Raw genomic sequence first — 17,437 nt, 5'->3', positions numbered from 1 at the left:
AGCCAAAGGTGTCCCTGCCCCTGTTCTGTGGCTATCAGCATCCTCCTTCAGCTATTTAAATCTTCTCACTTCTGATACTGTCATTTCCTCCCTCCCCCACAGCCTCCCTAGGTCCCTGCTTCCCTCAAACCCTGCTGCCAGCTTCACACAGAACCAGGGACCATACTAACTTCTTCCACAGACATTTGTCTCAGGAGTGAATAATGATCAGACTGAGCTTCTCTAAATCTTGCATCCTTGCAACTTCAAGTAAATACTGAAGCCCCAACTAAGCTGTTAATTATCCATGGTAAGTGGTGGTAAGAGTGCTTGTATTTCACTCCAGTTGAGGCTGCCAGTGTGAAGGAATGACCTCTTAATGCTGATCATAAAGGACTGCATGGGGGAGAGTCCTGAAAGACACCTTGTAATTTTACTAATGCTGTTGAAATGCTGCTGGATTGAGGTCCTCCTGTGACTTGAGAAATTCAGAAATCCTTCAGTTACAGAGAAAACAGAATAAGATACTAAAGCAGTGACAGGCTGAACTCGACACATGTAACTCAGACTAGAATTTTTCCTACATGGTTTAGACAATTGAATGCCAAAGGAAGATGATAGGTGAAGCACTGGAACTGGTGAGGCACTGGAACTGGTGAAGCACTGGAAGAAGTTTCCCAGAGAAGTTGGGGATACCCCACCCCTGCAAAGTTCAAGGTCAGGCTGGATGGGGCTCTGAGGAACATGGTCTAGTGGAAGGTGCTCCTGTACATATCAGAGAGCTTGAAACTAGATGATCTCTCAAGTTATTTTCAACCCAAACCATTCTATGATGCTACCAAATGAACCTTTGCCTCCCTTAATCACAGTGTCAGACCACATGAACATGTGGACCACTGAAAAATCTTCATTTTCAAGTCAGAATTTTCCCACCACTATAGCAGGTGCTGACTCAGGTTATTAGTTTTGTCCATCTTTGGGCATCAGGGAAATAAATTTTGAACAAGACCTTCTGCTGCATCTGCATCCACTGCTAGGTGCTAGTACAGCCAAAGGGCTGGACTGGAAAAGGAAAAAGCTCAAAAAAGGAGAAAACAGACAATTAATACTGAAGATCCCAAGAGATGAGAATGGATCCAAGCAAGTCAAGAGGATATCGGTTCCAGCCCAGCCTGCATTTCCAGGCAGGTGCTATCAAGGCATGACTTCCTTAGATAGTCAAGGAGAAGAAAAACATGGGAAAAGGCTGTAAAAATAAAAATTAACCACTGGAAATGAAAAATGTCCAGAAGTGTTGGACATGTCTTGATAGTGGAAATGTCTAGGCAGAACCTAGAGGTGAGCTAGAGGCAGAAACAACTCCACAGGCTGCAGGAATGGCACCTCTGCCAAGACCACTCTCCCTGCCATCTCAGGAGCAGATGGTGGCATTTAAGGATACTCATCACCAAAAGAGGATGGTTTTGATTTTTGCAGCCAAAACATGGACATGTAGATGTGATCTCTTCCCCACCCACCCTGCAAACCCTTGCTTTGCTGAACCCAGGAGGAGACTGGGTGTACATGGGCAGGCTCAGGTGCCTCAAGCCCACAGAGAGAATAAGAGCCCAAGAGAGGCAAAAGTGCACTTCAGATTTCCCTTGAACACAGGAGGCCCAAACTAAAATTATATCAGGTACACTGAGAAGATTTATACAAACCCTGCAAAACTCACACCAAGACATCAGGGGTAATGTTATGCGTACTGTTTCCACCTTTCTCCTGGGGCAGAAATAGATGAGTTTGTCATGATGTCATTTGTGCCTCTTAATAGCAGTCCTGAGAACCTACATTCCACTTTCTATTTTACCCTCCTCGATGTTCCCTCTCAACCAAAGCCCTCGACAGCATAGTTTTGGAATGACAAATATCTTCACAGGCTTGAGTGACTGCAGTAACCTCACATTCCCTTTCCTGGTGCAGCTTGCATATCACAAATTCACATAGTTTGAAGTCAGCCCTTGAATACTTCACATGCTGGTTCTGCTGCTTCCCCCTGTGGCTTCAGCACCTTTAAGCAACCCCATGTTGCCCCTGATCTGGTTCATCTGATATGCTCTAGGCTGATTAACAAGGATAGTAACAAACAGAGGGGAAGGAAATCAAGAAACATGTTATGGCCAAAGTCTTGCTTTCTACAGAGCAATGAAGACCAAATTTACATAAGTTGCCATCAGTGACCACCTCACATTTGTTGTCCACTACATAAAGCTTTTAAGGATATCTTCAAATTCACCTAATTCACTGAGTGCTCTGTGTGAGGGGAACCAGGGGTGTAGGAGTCTGCAAGCTCAATAGAGATGGACAATGCAGGGGAATGGAATCTACCAGAACTTGTGGGGCTGCAAGGATTCAGTGAGAAAGGCAGTCTTGTTTCAGATCCCTCCCATAGGATTAATTTGGGCTGTGATGTAGGCAGACTTTAGTACACAGTAAAAGCTGAATGCCTTGGCTGTCACTTGATCAGGCATAGTGATGATTTTACTAGCAAAGTGCCTCTGCACTGAGATGCTGTTTCTGCTAATTGCCTATCATTAACACTGCCTCCATAGGAAAAACTTCAGCCCTCTTCCATCAGAAAGATAACATAGGTTAGATCCTATAAGATTCTAAGATTTTAACTACCTTAAACCATAATGTAGGTAATTAAATTCCTGTTGAAGGAGTTAAAATAGGCTTTTACATCCCTATATCTATATATAAGGGCTTAAAGAAAGAAGGGTGGTAACATATTTAACTCTCTTACTTCAGCTATCTAAATTTGAATTTTAGTTCTCTTCTTCCTTTGTCCATAAACATCTTTCCACTCACTTTGGCAGGCACAGCCCTACCATGCAGAGATGAGATTTTTGAAAGCCTCTGTCAGAGGCTGAAAGTTTCAGCTTTCACAGAGCCGTGCACATGAGCAAAAGGACTGTTTTCACAGGCGGATAATGTCATGTATTTGGGGGGAATCTGCGTGGAAATTAATGCTGAATGGTTGCTTTACTTTAACCCGGTGTTTATGAAGATGTCTAATGACTTTTAGTGCTTTTTGATATTAGATGTAAAAGAGGAAAAAACACACAATTCTAATCCCAGTGAAGGGGATCAGCTTCTTTATGCCTATTATATTCCACTAAAGACACAATGTTTGCTTTATGTCAAGAGAAGTCCCAGCTTCTTTAATGCCTTGTGTAAGAGCAAATATTGGTTAGCACTGAAATGGGACACAGTTAGGTCTAATGTCACGTCTCCACTTTGTTCATAGTATAAAGAAAGTGGCAGTCACTTTGAATAAGAACTGCATGGTTTGTTCAAGTAACTCTGCTCTATGTACATTCAAAATTGGTCTCTGACAACAGGATTTCAAAAGTAAAGTGCAACATGCTTGTACATGCAAGGAATAATATAAATGTGCTGTAGGAGACTGGTTGCTCACTATTCACTAGTCATAGCTGCCCTTGACTAGCAGTCTGACAGCAAAAACTTCCTTATCACTAAAACAAAAACACCCACCCACACCCAAAACCACAAGCTGAACATTTCTACCCAGAAACTTACCAGGATTTCGTGTGGAAGTTACATTTCTCACATTTCATGTCCCCTCTTTTGATGGCTGAATTGACTAGCAAAAGAAAAAAAAAAAATCCCTGGATGCATCAAATTTTTGCTGTGCCAGTGCAATGGATGATTCTGCCCTCTGGTTACATCATGAGAATGCAATCCAGAGGGTGACCCCGACAAGAGGGGATAACAGGGACGTGAACTACCTGAATTACCTCTCTTATGGAGCACTGAATCTAAATGCTCAAAAAGGAACAGCTGGCATTTCTCAGGAGTTCATTCCTTGTAAAGGAATTCCACATTTGCAGCATGTTTTCTTGGGAGATTTATTCTTTTGAAAATCCTATTTTACACCTGAAACAGGAGAGACAAAAATGTTTTTTCTACTCCAATACCTATGTTCTTTAGTAGATCATTTGGAGGAAACTCACCATGGTTTCCCTTTAATAAAGTCCAACATGCTTATAAAGAATATAGATGGACAGGAGACACAAGAATATTGGATGGAAATTGGATATACTTTACCTTTTTCTCATGCTCTGAAATTTCCCAGCCACTGCATTTTGCTCCTCCACCACATGCACCACCTTCAGAGAGTAAGCACCCAGCCATTTTCAAAGGTTGCTTAGGAACTTTCTAATTTATCATCATACACGTCAAAGGTATTTTAAGACACAGCTGAGTGTATCAGAATATGCAACAATGACAAAGCCAGGCTGCCTGGCATGTTTTCTTCATGCCGTATGAAAACCTACATAGGAAAAATTCCAGCAGTGCTGTCTCAGTACAGGAACTTTATCAACAAACACCCCTCCAGTGACTGAGATAACCAGAGGACCAGACAATATCATCCAGTGAATACTGGAGCCCTTCATTTAGGGTCACCCAGTCCAAAACTCACTGCTCAGAGAGCCAAGCTCTCCCACAATGTCTTCTTTAATGAGCTTTATGGGGTTGTTTCTTCCTCCTGTAGCATTCCAGTTCCTCTGGCACTTCTTCAAATGCTACAGAATCTCCACTGGGACTTACAGTGCTTCAGACAATATAAAGCCAATGGAAGAATCTCCCCCAGTTGCTCATTCAGATTTCAGCAATGAGACAAATAATGTAGAGGCTACGCCAGCACTGTCTTTCCTGATGTACACAAGAGACTTGAGTACATGTCCCAAGGCTTTTTATTTTGCCTCCTTGCACCTCTGAGTTGGTTATAGGGCCAAGCTACAGTGTCCCTCAAATAAAATCCAGAAAACAAATTTTTAGAATGCACCAGCATCTCTGTAACATAATACATTCCTTTGCATGGAAAAGGAAAGAGTGATGGAAGGGAATAAAAAAGGAGCAAGACTGGAATGCCGAATGGTTTCCCACAGTATTCCTCAATGCCAAGGGAGGAAAGCATTAAATAACTGTTGCAGGCGTGTTTCCCTTTGTTAACACACACGACATCTGTGATTCTGCTGCTTGCTGCCATGTGGAATCCCTTCCAGTTGTCCCAGCAGCTCAGAGTCCTGACAGAGGGGGTGATGGAGAAAATAGCAAAGGAAGAGCAGCTGTGAGTTTTCAAGCATAGTTTCCATTTGTTCTGGACATCCACAGCAAAAGCACCTTGATTTTTTGGCAGTAGCCAGTCTGAACATGTTTTCTTCAATTTGTTCCATAATGTGACATGACTTGTTAGTGGAAGGCATGGCATCCACACACACCAGGCTGCCTGAGGTTGTCTAATCACCCTTGGTATCCATCATGCAAAGTGAACAAAATCATTCAGTCTTTGTCCAAGAATCTTTTTCAATTGGACTCAAGATTTACTTGATCACACACTGAAAGCATATATTTGAGCCTGAGAAGTGGATGTGTGTGATGATGAGTTCTCATCAAGAGCTGTTAATGAAACAAAGGAAATGACCTGGATCAGACCAAGGATCTGTTTCACCCTGTGTCTAGCTGAAGTGGCCAACACAGAGGATGCTGGAATCCTGTCAACAGGACATTGACATGAGTCAGCCAGCAGTGTCTGCATGGCTGCAACAGAATATTCTGCTCACCTGGGGTGTTTCTTTTTGATTTTTCACTTTGACATGCATCCCATTGCATTGAACTTACTACTTTTGTTTCAAATAGGCTGGCTTACCTGAGAGAGCTTTTTTATATTTGTCTGTCTGATTTGTCCTGCTGAAATTCTTTATTTCACAACATTCATTTTTTTTCATTTTTAAAGAGAATCTCCTCTTTGAACCCACAACTATCCTGGCACCTCATGCTATCATCAGCTGCTGCACTGGTCTTTGCTTCATGCTGCTCAGTGCCATCTGAGTCCTTTTTTTTCCCACAGAATGAATTCCACAGAGAATCAAAGTTGGCCAGGACAGATTTCTTTTGAACCTCAGATGGAATAGAAGGAACAGCATTTTAGTGTGTCTCTAATTACAGCCACCACGACAGTTCATATGTGTAGCAATAAAAATAACCATAAACTTACCTAATCATTAAAGTAAAGCAAATAACTCCTCTCTGTATCATCATACACAGGTACTGGAGTTGCTAATAAACCAGGAAGAGCACTGAGGCACTGGAGTAGCATCTTTCCTATCTCCACAGTTTCTTAAACAACTTTAGAGGCGTATTTTTATTAAGTATATGAAAGGCAGATGATCTTAAACCTCAAAAAGAGTCTGTATAATAATTGTGTGCTCCTCTAATGCTCTCCAAAGACCTATTCAGAGTCCATTCTGAAAGACAATAATATATCAAGAACTTCTGCAAACTTCCTCCTAATGAACACATGCCAATTTGAGACCAAGAATTCTGGCCTCAGAGGACAAAATAACCACTGCATTTAGTCTCTGGGTGTTTTGCTACTTTATTTCAGAGTGATTCAAAATCTAATTAAATTTCTAAACTCTAATGAAATTACAGAAGAAAAATCATTTAGGATTATATTATATACAATTACTCACAGCTGAAAATTACAGTTAGCCTCTTTCACCAAGACAGGGTCTCCTGAGAAATCCTTGTTATTCATATAACGTATAAATCTGACATTACTCCCACTATTTACAGGTCGAAGGTAAAAGCAGAATTAATTAAACATATATATCCTGCCCAGTGGCTGGATGGTGAAGGATAGAGGGAAGGCTGATAATGATGCTTGAAATCACATTTCCCAGTTTGGTCAAGAATCAGAATAAACCTATTACAAGGCAGGATTATGTTGAGTCTGTCTTATTCTGGTCAGTGCTTTTCCTCGCTGGAGGTATGCTGTGAGCAAGAACAGTCAGCTGTGTGCAGTCACCTGGCCAAGCTCTTTGAAGCATTCATGGAAAAAGTAGCAATGGTATAAAACAAATAGCTTTAGAGATCTCATCCAAGATGTTTAGTTCCTTCTCTGAAACACCGAAACTACTTGAGACTGCTGATTTGGGCCAGCAAAAGCAACAAACACCAACAAAAGCAAAATAAAACAAAACTACCCCCAAATAAAAAAAACCACAACCACCAAACCCCAAAACAAAACAAGAGAGCTGATATTCCTGTTATTACTTCTAGAAGAGGTTTTCAGGAACCTTGAAGCATGGGATTATTTGCAGATGAAACATGAGGTACAAAACCACTGGAGGCTTTTACAAGGATCCTGCTCTTTCCCATCCAGCTGGTGCAGAGACTTCTGTTTGCTTGGTTTTGGTGTTTCCAGCTCTGATACCATAGAGAACCAGGAGCAGAGAAAGAGCAAAAATAAACTACAAACACAAACACATACACATGTGTGCACACCAACATTACAGGTCAAAGCAGTAACAAATACTTTCTATGACATCTGCCATGCTCAGTCAATTGTGCCAATGCTTCACACAGCAAAATAGGCCAGAGGCATCAAGACATTTTTCTTAGGTAGAAGTCACTGTCTGGGAACTGGCTTGCAATGGTGTAACAGCCATAGTGAGACGCTTTTCTACTCCTGAAAAAGCTGATTATGAAAGGGAAATATTCAAAAAAGTGCTCTGCTGAAAACATTATGATAGCATTCAAGTTGAGTTCATAAGAAAACTAGCAATACTGAAAGAGAATGCCTTAGAAAGTTCTTCTCCTAAGACAGAAAATGCATTTGCTTATCCACGGATTTAGAAGATTTCAGCAGAAACAAATTCACTGTGTTAGGATGTTTTCAATATGCAAAAATGACTGGTAGTGTTTAAAGGTTCCTTAGAGAGCAAGACAGCTGAACCAGGCTGTGACTATTGGCTGTCCACCTTCTCCACATAACATTTTCAAGTTTGTTTATATATTGAACTTAAACCCAAAAAAGGGAACTTCTGCTTGCAAATGTAACTACTCAGGATGTGACTGTAGTTTCTCAATAATCATGTGACCTGTTTTAGCTTTTTTTTTCAGACACTGCAGAAAAGCAAAATTCATGAAAACTTGGGTGAAACCACTCTGTTGTCACAACTTCATAATGACCTTACTAACAAGCTGGATACCAGTCCCAACAGCATTTCTTCTCTTATGTAAGTGCTCTAACTTATTTGTTTTCCATTCTTTTTGAGAGCTTTTATTCCTGAACTTGATGTGCTTATTTATTCCCCAGCTTAATTGTATTTGTCTTGCGTAAAACTGTTTCTTGGAGAAAAAACATTTGTTGAGCCAGAAGGGTATTTTGCTGAGTTTTCTAGCTCACATTTCCTATTCTGGGTGCAAAGGGCTCCGCTGTGCACAATCCAGAAGACACTGTGAAGTTAAATCCCTGCAGCTTTGCAGAGGGGATGTGCACCTGCTGAGCACCTTGTTTAGCACTTTGTTTCCTTCTCCCCGTAGAGAAACAGTACTTCATTAGAATTTAAGGGAAAACTGACCTGCAAGCTGCTTTTGGACTCTGTGACTCTCCCTTGCTGGACTTTCTGGGTCCTGACTCACGCTGCTTCTAATGCTCCCTGCTGGCCCAGAGCAGGGTTTTCTCACAGTGGCCTGTTTCTTACTTCATTCTTACTCATCTCCGCTTAGTGCGGGGAAGAAGTGGGGGCTCCTGGCTAGGAAGCCTCAGCAGGGCTCACATGAACACTGGGACAGTGTAGGCTACCGGGGAGGGGGGAGCTGGCAGCGGTTCCATGGACCACTGCCGTCCCCGGACACTTGGTAAGGGGGCAGTCGCCACCCTCTGCTGGCAAAAGCCTCAGCTTTTACCTAATGAGCTCCTCCTCCTATACTACCCCGCTTCATGCAGACATTCACAGAAAACCTCCATCCACACTTGGGGAATCCCACAGGGGCAGTTTGCCCACCTGAGACATGCAGACCAGTTATTCCAGCTTGTATCCACTGGATATCCGCTTCTGCCTCGCTTTCTGCAAAGCTGTGATCCGCAGCAGTGCTCTACCCTGACTCTGGGCTTCCCAGATACTTGCTTCCTTTCCTATTTGCTGCCTCAGTTATAAATGGCACTGAGCTCCTGGCTGCTGCAATGCCACAGGACCAGCCATTATCTGTTGCAGTGAGGAAAAATACGAGTTTTTGGAGGAAGGGAAAAAAAGGGGCATGGAAGCAGGAGGTAACAAGCAAAGGAATTAACACAAGTGCTGTGTACTTAGAAAAACGAGGCACACATGTTTATCACTGCAGGTTATGGCTGTTTATCACTGCAGGTTATGGCTGGAATGGTTTATAATACCAAATCCGGTGGGGAAATTGAGCTCTTCCTGCTCCCTGATTTTATGCGCAAATTGCATTCTGCACCATTTTCCTGGCTGAGCGGACCTCTGGACCAGGGCTGTGTGAGCGGGGCTGTGTCGCAGAGAGCGCAGGCACAAGTGTGACACAGAAACGCTCTCTGCTTGGCTCAGCAGGCCTGGGGAGGGCTCAGGCTGCCCAGAGCTACACCGAGACCACAGGGCGGAGCTCCCAGCCCCCTGTGTTTATCTGCGAGCCCATCGCTCGCTCAGCAGCTCTGCCCCGCCGTGGGGAGCCGCAGCGGCACAGGAGTGTGTCTGCAGTGCTGTGTTTGCAGTGCTGTGTTCGTAGGGCTGTGTTCGGAGGGGCAGAGGACTGTGTTTGCAGTGCTGTGTTTGCAGTGCTGTGTTTGCAGTGCTGTGTTTGGGGAGGCAGAGGACTGTGTTTGCAGGGCTGTGTTTGCAGTGCTGTGTTTGCAGTGCTGTGTTTGGGGAGGCAGAGGACTGTGTTTGCAGGCAGCAGTGCAGCTGAGTGCCTGCCTCCGGCGCATCTCTCCCGGCGTGGCTCCCCCGCAGCTCCCACAGAAGATCTCCGCTCCTTTGCCCACTGTCCCCACCTGTAGGGCAGGAGCCATCCAGCCGCAGTGGCAGCTGCGGGCTCTGCCAGCAGCACACTCACCAGGTGTTCCCCAGCGGCTGGAGAAGCAGCCCGGTATCTCAGCAGGCTCTGGTGCCGTCCCCATCACCGAGCAGGGCACACCGGAGAGGCAAAGAGCAGCGTCTCTTGCTTCCAGGCTCTCTGAAAAGGGATCCACAAGTCCCTCAAGCCTGGCTATCAAATTCATCTGCTAGGCTCTTCCACACAGGAGAAAATACTCTGCAAGTCCAGAGGTTTTATTCAAGATGTGTTAATCTAAACTCTTTACAGAGAGACAGAAATCCAGCACTGGGACTAGAGCACTGCAGAGTTTAAGACATCACTTCTAACCCCCCCCAAATCGAAGGTTTTTGTACATCCCTAAAAGATGTAAATTGCAGATAAGATCAATATCAAACAGAAAAACATGTGTATTTGAATTAGTTAATCCACCTATTTCCACCCAAGAAAAAACTGAAACAAACAGAATCCACCTAACAATCCTCGAAAGCAAATAAGCAGCATCCAGTAAATGATATTAAGCCTTAATTGAAAGCATATTGAAAGTATGAATTTAAAATATTCTCTTTAGGCTTGTGGGTTTTCAGGAATTTCCCTCCCTTTTAAAAAAGAAACTAATAATTTAATCTCAATATATTAAACTGACCTACATAAAATATTCCATGTAAAATATTATTTCTGCCATAAAACATATAATCTTTCACTGGTTTAATTCCATTAGAAAGCATACATTAAGGTCTATGTATTATGATCATTAGGATAATAAAAGTAATACAATATCACTTTTATTATGCTTGAATTTAAAACATTCTTCATATGAGCACAAAGAATAATTAAGGGGATGGAAGAAAGGTGTTTTTTTTTAATTTATAATGAAATAAAATCACAGGCGAGAGCAAAGAGACTGGTTTTTAATATGGAAAAACAGAAGCTATACTTTTTATGCCCACTGTGTAGTCTTAAAGCTTTTTGTTCTCTTTAAATTTCCTTATCTTTATAACTTTATAACTTTGATTTTGGTAATTTAGTATAGCCAGTATAAGCACAGATTCTCTACCCCTTACAACTCCTCTTCTGAGTGTCATGGAGGTTTTGGAGAGAAAACATTTCTGCTTGTACAAAAAAAGTTTCCAGATATTTTCATTATGAAGAAAAGTTTGGCAAAAAAAAAAGACTTTCAGCTCTGTATTATAGTTCTCAAAATATATTTGCTTTAAAATGCAAGATTTTTTTAAGCACTTCTCCAGATTTTTGAAGCTTGGTTTGTAATTTATTAAAATTTGGGAATATAAATGTGTTTAAGACCAGGAAATAAAAACAAATCTGTTGTAAGCCACCCAATATGTCAGATTTTTTGACATAACCCTGGAAGCACCAGGGCCCACAGTCAGTTCAAGAGTTTTAGCAGTCTGAAAAGCAGACACAAGATTATTTATGTAAAGATACTAAAATGTCGTGTTTTGGAATGTAAGGACTATGCTTCAAGTTTAAAAGCAGTCATGTTTCTAGCATATATTTTACTGGACAGCAGATGAAAGCACAGACCCCAAAACCTCAAGAAAATAAAATTATTTCTCCACAAAAAGTGGAGAAGAGCTGGGACTTAAAAGTTGGACACTTTAGCAGTAGGAAAACTGAGTGCATTTAAGACAATGAAATTCCAGCTGGGTTTCAGCCAGACAATACTCCCTCCCAGTTCCCTGCTATGGTGGGAATGCCCATGAGAAGATGATGTTGTGTGCAAAGCAGCTGTTCCCACCAGGTGCTACATGTACTGTCACCCTGGCCAAACAGCAGTGATTTCCTGTTGTGCCTGAGGCACGTGCAGGAGACAGGGGTTTAACAGCACACAGGTTTAGAATGCAGGAGTCATAGCTGCCTTTCAAGCCTTCTCGTGGTCCAGCACCTCATGCAGCTAACACATCAGTTTCATCACTTGGAGCTACTTGAAAAGGCTTTGGTGGAAATATCCTTGCACTGAAAAAGCCATTTGTGTGTACCTTTTTAACCATTTCCTGTAATCAAGCAACATTAAAACTAAGCATGACCTCTCATTTTTCTCATTTTTTGTTTTTAAATGTCGATCCTCTTTTCTTCCTAAAGTATGTGGGAATGAATTGTTTTCTTCAAAGCCACTCCATTCTGAGGGCCTGCACACTGAGCAGCAGGCAGCATGGCTCAGTGGCTATATAGAGAAGGGAAAAGCCAGGGGGTGTCCTTTTCATGAACAGGGAATTTAGAGTAGAATTCTCTGGAAAGGTTTGCTTCCAGCCCACAAAATTTACTTGCAAGAGGAAAAGACTCTTCTCTGCCAGCAATAAATCACCTTCTGAAGACTGTAACTACAGGCAGGATTGATGTTTTCTTGAAAGGGGTGTTGGGCTATGCCATATCCTCACTTATTGGTGTGTTTTATTAGCTCTAGTGCATCTGTAATTTTTTCCTTGATTTACAGCATCTTCTCTTGTTTAGAGCACTCTGGCTTGCAGTGATGGAACCATGGAATGGAAACAGTCCTAAGGCAACATAAAATTTTGGAACTGTAGATTCTCTTCTGGTCAAAAATTGGCACAGTGTGGCCACATTTCTAGGATGCCCTCATTAATTTGACTGATAACATTTCACTACTGCAGGAAGCCTTGGATTCTGTCTTAAGATTTATTAGAATCAACTATCCCCTTGGAAAAAGCCAGAAATCGCATTCTGCTCAATGTCCTAACAGGCTAAATATTTCCATTCCAGATTTTTGGAGAGCAAAGGTATATGCTTCTGGAAACCCAGAGGAGGAAATAGGTGAGTTCACGGTGGGATTTTCACTTCTGGACGGGAAGTTAGAGACAAAATAACAAAACTGAATGTCCTAGAAGATTTTGTATGTCTTTTATGTGTAGAAGATAAGCATTGTGAGTTTGTAGTTGCCTGGTGCTGCAGAGTTCTGTCATGTGAGAGACACCTTAAATTATGTGTATGAAGACAGAGCATAGGACTCAGATCCAGAACAAAGGCACCCTCCTGCTTGACATACGACCCTTATGTGCACACAGTGATGCCAAATCACAACATATAGTTTACACTTTAAAATTCTCCTTCCTCCCAGCAAAGATTTACAGAGGCAGAACAGCTGGGCAAGGCAGGAGGTGAGGCACTGGGAGGTGGATATGTGCATGTGCATATCTGGAAGAAGCAATAACAGCTTGGAAGGATGCAGATTGGCAAAGAGTGTGGGTGTGGGATTTTGCTTTTGGGGTAAAAGTAAAGCCCTGGCTCTAAAACTCAGCTGAGACCTGCACACACCAAAAGCTGAAGTTGTTCATTGTCATAAAACACCCTTGAGCCTCTTAGCCACAGGTTCACATGGCTTCATGGTATGCAGGGGTTTGAAAGAACAGACTCAGACTCTTCTCAGATATCTACTCTGGCTGAGCATCTTTTTTTTTGGTATGCATTTAAACTCTGTTACATCTGAAACTCAAAGAATGTATTTATTATTTAATGGTGTGTACTCACTGAGTTGTTTTCAATATTTGCAGATTACACATATGTTATTATAGGAACTACTCTGGGAGCAGTTCTAGCAATCGGTTTTGTAGCAGTAATAATCTGCATGATCAAATCCAAAATGATTGACAGTGTCTTTGGAGGTAAGAAAAATACTCCTGATCCCTTTTCCATAGATCTAGCTCTCCTCATCTTCTGATACAGCAGATCTGAGATTCAGTGTTAGCAATTGCATATGTACAACAGCTCTGGACTTCCTGTGAAGAACTATTTTAAAAGTGTCTGAATTGCTGGACTGACTAGAACTGCAGATTTACATTTCATTATAACCATCTCTACCCTTTAGCCTCAAAGTTGTTTCTCATGATACCCTGGGGATACGCTACAATCAAACTCAAATCAGACAAAGTATTAGCTAAGGTACAGCTCTGAGAAAATTGTCATGAGACATTCCAGCTGGAAGAATCAAGAAGGGCTTTAGGAAAGTTGAACGACACAACTAATATCAAAGAGTTTTGTCTTAGAATGGATGGCTGGATCTTTACCAGCTGTAACTATGCACTCCTGGTTGCCTCCTCACAAATTCTGTGGGGGCCTATCACCACTCTGTTCCTTGTTTCTCAACTAACCACGTTTTCCTCTTCTCACTTTAGAGTCAGATGGCAAAATGGATAGAAGGTAAGAATCATGTTTTCTCTTATGCACAACTTTTAATTTCTCTCTCTTGTTATGCATGATGCTTCCCCATGTTTAAATGACTGCATATAACACACATGGTAAGCCTCTAGAGGACTGAGATATCTAGTGAATCTGCATGGAAAAAGGAATTTTCTTCTAATAGCATTATAACATTTCAGAAACACACAAGAAAACCCAGCAGATGGAGATATTTTTAAAATGAAAATCCTTCCAACACTTTGGATGAAGCTTGGGTTTTTTTTGTTTTGTTTTTTTTTTTTGTTTGTTTGCACTGTGTATAATAACAGCAAACTCTGCATAAATGGCTTCATCTAAGGTTACTGTGTCTGCATCTCAGTTCTGAAAACTCCCTTCACTCTGGGCTCTTACAAGTTAGGGTCATGCAGTGATCATTCCTGCTGGAAGGGATGCCTCTTTGCCCTTCGCCTTCCTCTCCCTTACCCAGAAACAGTGAGGCCATTTTAGGGTTTGAGCAGCTGACCAGTTCACCAGCAGGAGAGCAGTACCAGCCTTCTCAGGCAATGGCCACTCTGCATCTCCCCAAGGACAGGCACTGTGGAAGGAGCAGAGACTCTGGACTGCAAGTTGTGTGCTGGCTTATGGCAACCTGCAGATGTGGACACTTTTTTGTGTCCCTTTGAGACATTTTGTAAGTGGCTAAAAAACTCCAAACATTAATTAATGAGCATTCTCATCAAGTGAAGGCAACAGCTGTACTCGATGATCTCAGAGATGGCTTTTGGCCTCTCTCAGAGAGCTGGATACAAGAATGTCCCCACCAGAGCCATTCCTCATAAAGAGAGCACAGCATATATAAACACTGAATTGAGGACCAGAGCAAGGACAGCCTTTGTAGCAGTCAATGTGTTGTGTGACAGAGAAGAGCCCCAGTTCTGAGGCATGTGCTGTTTTCCCAGGGAGACACTCCTTCAGTGGTAACTGGCACAAAATGTTTCCTTTCTAGTAACACACCATTCTCTGATGAGACTGGCAATTTCTGTGCATTAACCTGAAGAAGATTAGGACTATGTTAAGGTCAGAAGAACAAACATAGAATACCTGGTAAGCTTTATGGTGCTTTCAGGACAGTGTAGACAGAACAATGAACAGGAAAGTCAGGAGAAAGAGCTAAGCCAGAGCAGAAAAGCCAGAGACCAGATTCAAGAGAAAAGAGAATAAAGGGATGAGAGGGACAAAGACAAGAAGAAACACAGAAGGCAGTGGTAGATTTACTGCCTGGGTGAAATGCAGACAGGATGATCTATGAACTGTTCCACACTGGACTTCTCTAGCTGTCTTTGCTGTTTATTATGTGTCATATTTTCCTTCAGAGACAGTCTGAACATTTATTACATCATCCTCTGATCTTTCTAGGGGAAGTGACTGACTTTGTGGTGGCAGCAAAATTTAATGTCTTTAATGGTGACCTTACATTGACCTCTTTGATGTTTCCTTATCCCAGTCTACAGGCATTTGCTAAAAGGTAGAGTGAAATTTCCAGTTTAATGACAAAATTCTGGTCTTAAGGCTGGAAGTGTGACAGAATACACAAACATTTTTCCTTAGAGCCACTGACACTGACCAGTGAGAGAAACTCTAGTTCCACAGTGTTTTGGGGCAAAACTATTTATGTTAAAGATTACACTTTTATGGCTAAATAGAAACAAAATCCCTAGAAATCCACTGTTGCTTCTTAATCAGTGTACTTTTCAATTGTGCTGTGGTAGTCAGTAATTTACTACAAATCTTTATTCTCATTCACTTCAGGGCATCTATGTATTACTCTCTGGTAAGTCACTAAGGGATTCTATAATAGTGGTAATAATCCATGGAAACAGTATAGCCTTCTACTGGCTTTGAGGAAACATCCAGCAGTAAAAATACTACCAGAACCATAGAAACATTTAAAAATGCCTCTAATAAACTAATCCTTAGTAGGATTTATTCAGATCACCAGAGAGACATATGATAATTAGGTCTAAGTTGATTTTACCTACTTGCTTCAGTTCCCTAGGGAATTCTAATTCATGGAATTTTTAGACAAGTGGTTAGTCCTAGAAAACCCTCTGATAAAGTGAAGTCTATTATCTGAAATCACCTGATTTATTCCAGCCAACCAAATAGCCATCCTGAATCCCTCAGGAAAAGGCAACCTGAAACCTTCAGTGTTAAGAGACAACATCCCTTTAGGACTGGAGAACTGGCAAATCTTCTGCAATCAGCTTCATTTTCTGCTTGACCAGTAATGATTATTAATGCTTGTTCAGGAAAAAAAAATCACTTAATCCAACTGATGGAACACTCAACCAAATTCAGCCAAATTTTGTTTTAAATTTTACATCATTATTCCTACAAATGCCACCATCCACTCAATATTTCCCTAGCTGGGAAATACTCCAAGTGGGCATCACCCAGTGCTATAGTTTCATAGCCAATGGAGTTGCTCAGGTCCTACCAGCTGAAGGTCTTGATGCAGATAATCATCCTCTGTGTCAGAACCCAATTTAGCTGGTACTGAACCTAACAGACCCCTTCCAAGAACACATTTTCACTGAAATCAGTGCATCCTCCTTGATAATTCCCAAAATACTTAAAATACAAGGGTTTCAATACCCACATGACACTGACAGTTCATTGTGAAATAATTAACAGATTTTACCACTTTATTTAGTCAGGTACATAAAATTAAGATTTAGACAATCAATTCACAATGGGTTGCCCTTAAACTCAATGGGATATTTACTAACACCTGAGAAAAAAAGGCTTGAGGCAAAATTCTGTCAGCCAACAAAACAGAAATTTATATGTCAACTGACAATTATTTAATGTCCTCTTTTTTAATTAATAGCTCATGTCAGTATCAAATGCCATCTTAGTGTAAGCTTGGTAAATTATAATGCCTAAAAATTTCATGCAAGTTTAATGTATTCATAAAAATGTCTGGGCACATTTAATGCTGGCAATATTTTGAATTAACTACAGTGCATGTCAGCCAGATTTATTTTGACAGGAGACAAAGAAAGAGACATACACAGACAAGGAGAAGGGTGGAGAGACAGAGAGTGTTTACTAGAATGGAAAAGGTACATATTTTAAACCTGCTGCAAATGAATCTGTTGTCAACACATCCTGGGCAACAGCACACACAAAATTCCCCATGCCACTCACTGGGTTCTACAGGACTCCATGTAAACCATTCAGGACTCCATGTAAATAATTTGGTAGAAAATCAGGTTTTAAATGCAATACACAAGTTCTTCTGATGTTTTATGGAAGAGAGGAGGAGCTTGGGAGGTGCTTGCCAAGTGTATTGGTGATTTTCTTTTCCTATGCAAAACCTCATCTAAATATTCTATTT

At 41.5% G+C, this 17,437-nt stretch overlaps 2 protein-coding genes across 5 annotated transcripts in view; one reads left to right on the top strand and one right to left on the bottom strand.

Annotated features, from left to right (window-relative positions):
• C6H10orf71 (chromosome 6 C10orf71 homolog) overlaps positions 1-4,192 on the bottom strand; it is a 42,901-nt gene extending 38,709 nt beyond the window's left edge. For 2 of the 3 annotated variants that reach the window (XR_009277916.1, XR_009277915.1), the window contains exons 1-3: positions 4,090-4,192; positions 3,771-3,918; positions 3,562-3,625 (exon numbers count right to left, since the gene is read on the bottom strand). The gene's annotated coding sequence lies outside the window, so the exon portion shown is untranslated. The remainder of the gene's footprint in view (positions 1-3,561; positions 3,626-3,770; positions 3,919-4,089) is intronic. The other variant, XM_058842087.1, reaches the window with a different exon arrangement.
• TMEM273 (transmembrane protein 273) overlaps positions 1-17,437 on the top strand; it is a 30,895-nt gene that overhangs the window by 5,013 nt on the left and 8,445 nt on the right. The window contains exons 2-5 of one of the 2 annotated variants that reach the window (XM_058842089.1): positions 7,941-8,069; positions 12,625-12,675; positions 13,413-13,523; positions 14,034-14,058. In XM_058842089.1, coding sequence (XP_058698072.1) covers positions 7,941-8,069; positions 12,625-12,675; positions 13,413-13,523; positions 14,034-14,058 — 316 coding nt within the window. The remainder of the gene's footprint in view (positions 1-7,940; positions 8,070-12,624; positions 12,676-13,412; positions 13,524-14,033; positions 14,059-17,437) is intronic. The other variant, XM_058842090.1, reaches the window with a different exon arrangement.

Source organism: Poecile atricapillus, chromosome 6, assembly GCF_030490865.1.
Source record: "Poecile atricapillus isolate bPoeAtr1 chromosome 6, bPoeAtr1.hap1, whole genome shotgun sequence".
Taxonomy (NCBI): Eukaryota; Metazoa; Chordata; class Aves; order Passeriformes; family Paridae; genus Poecile; species Poecile atricapillus.
The sequence above is the reverse complement of the archived record's forward strand: the minus strand, read 5'-3'. Positions and strand labels throughout refer to the sequence as shown.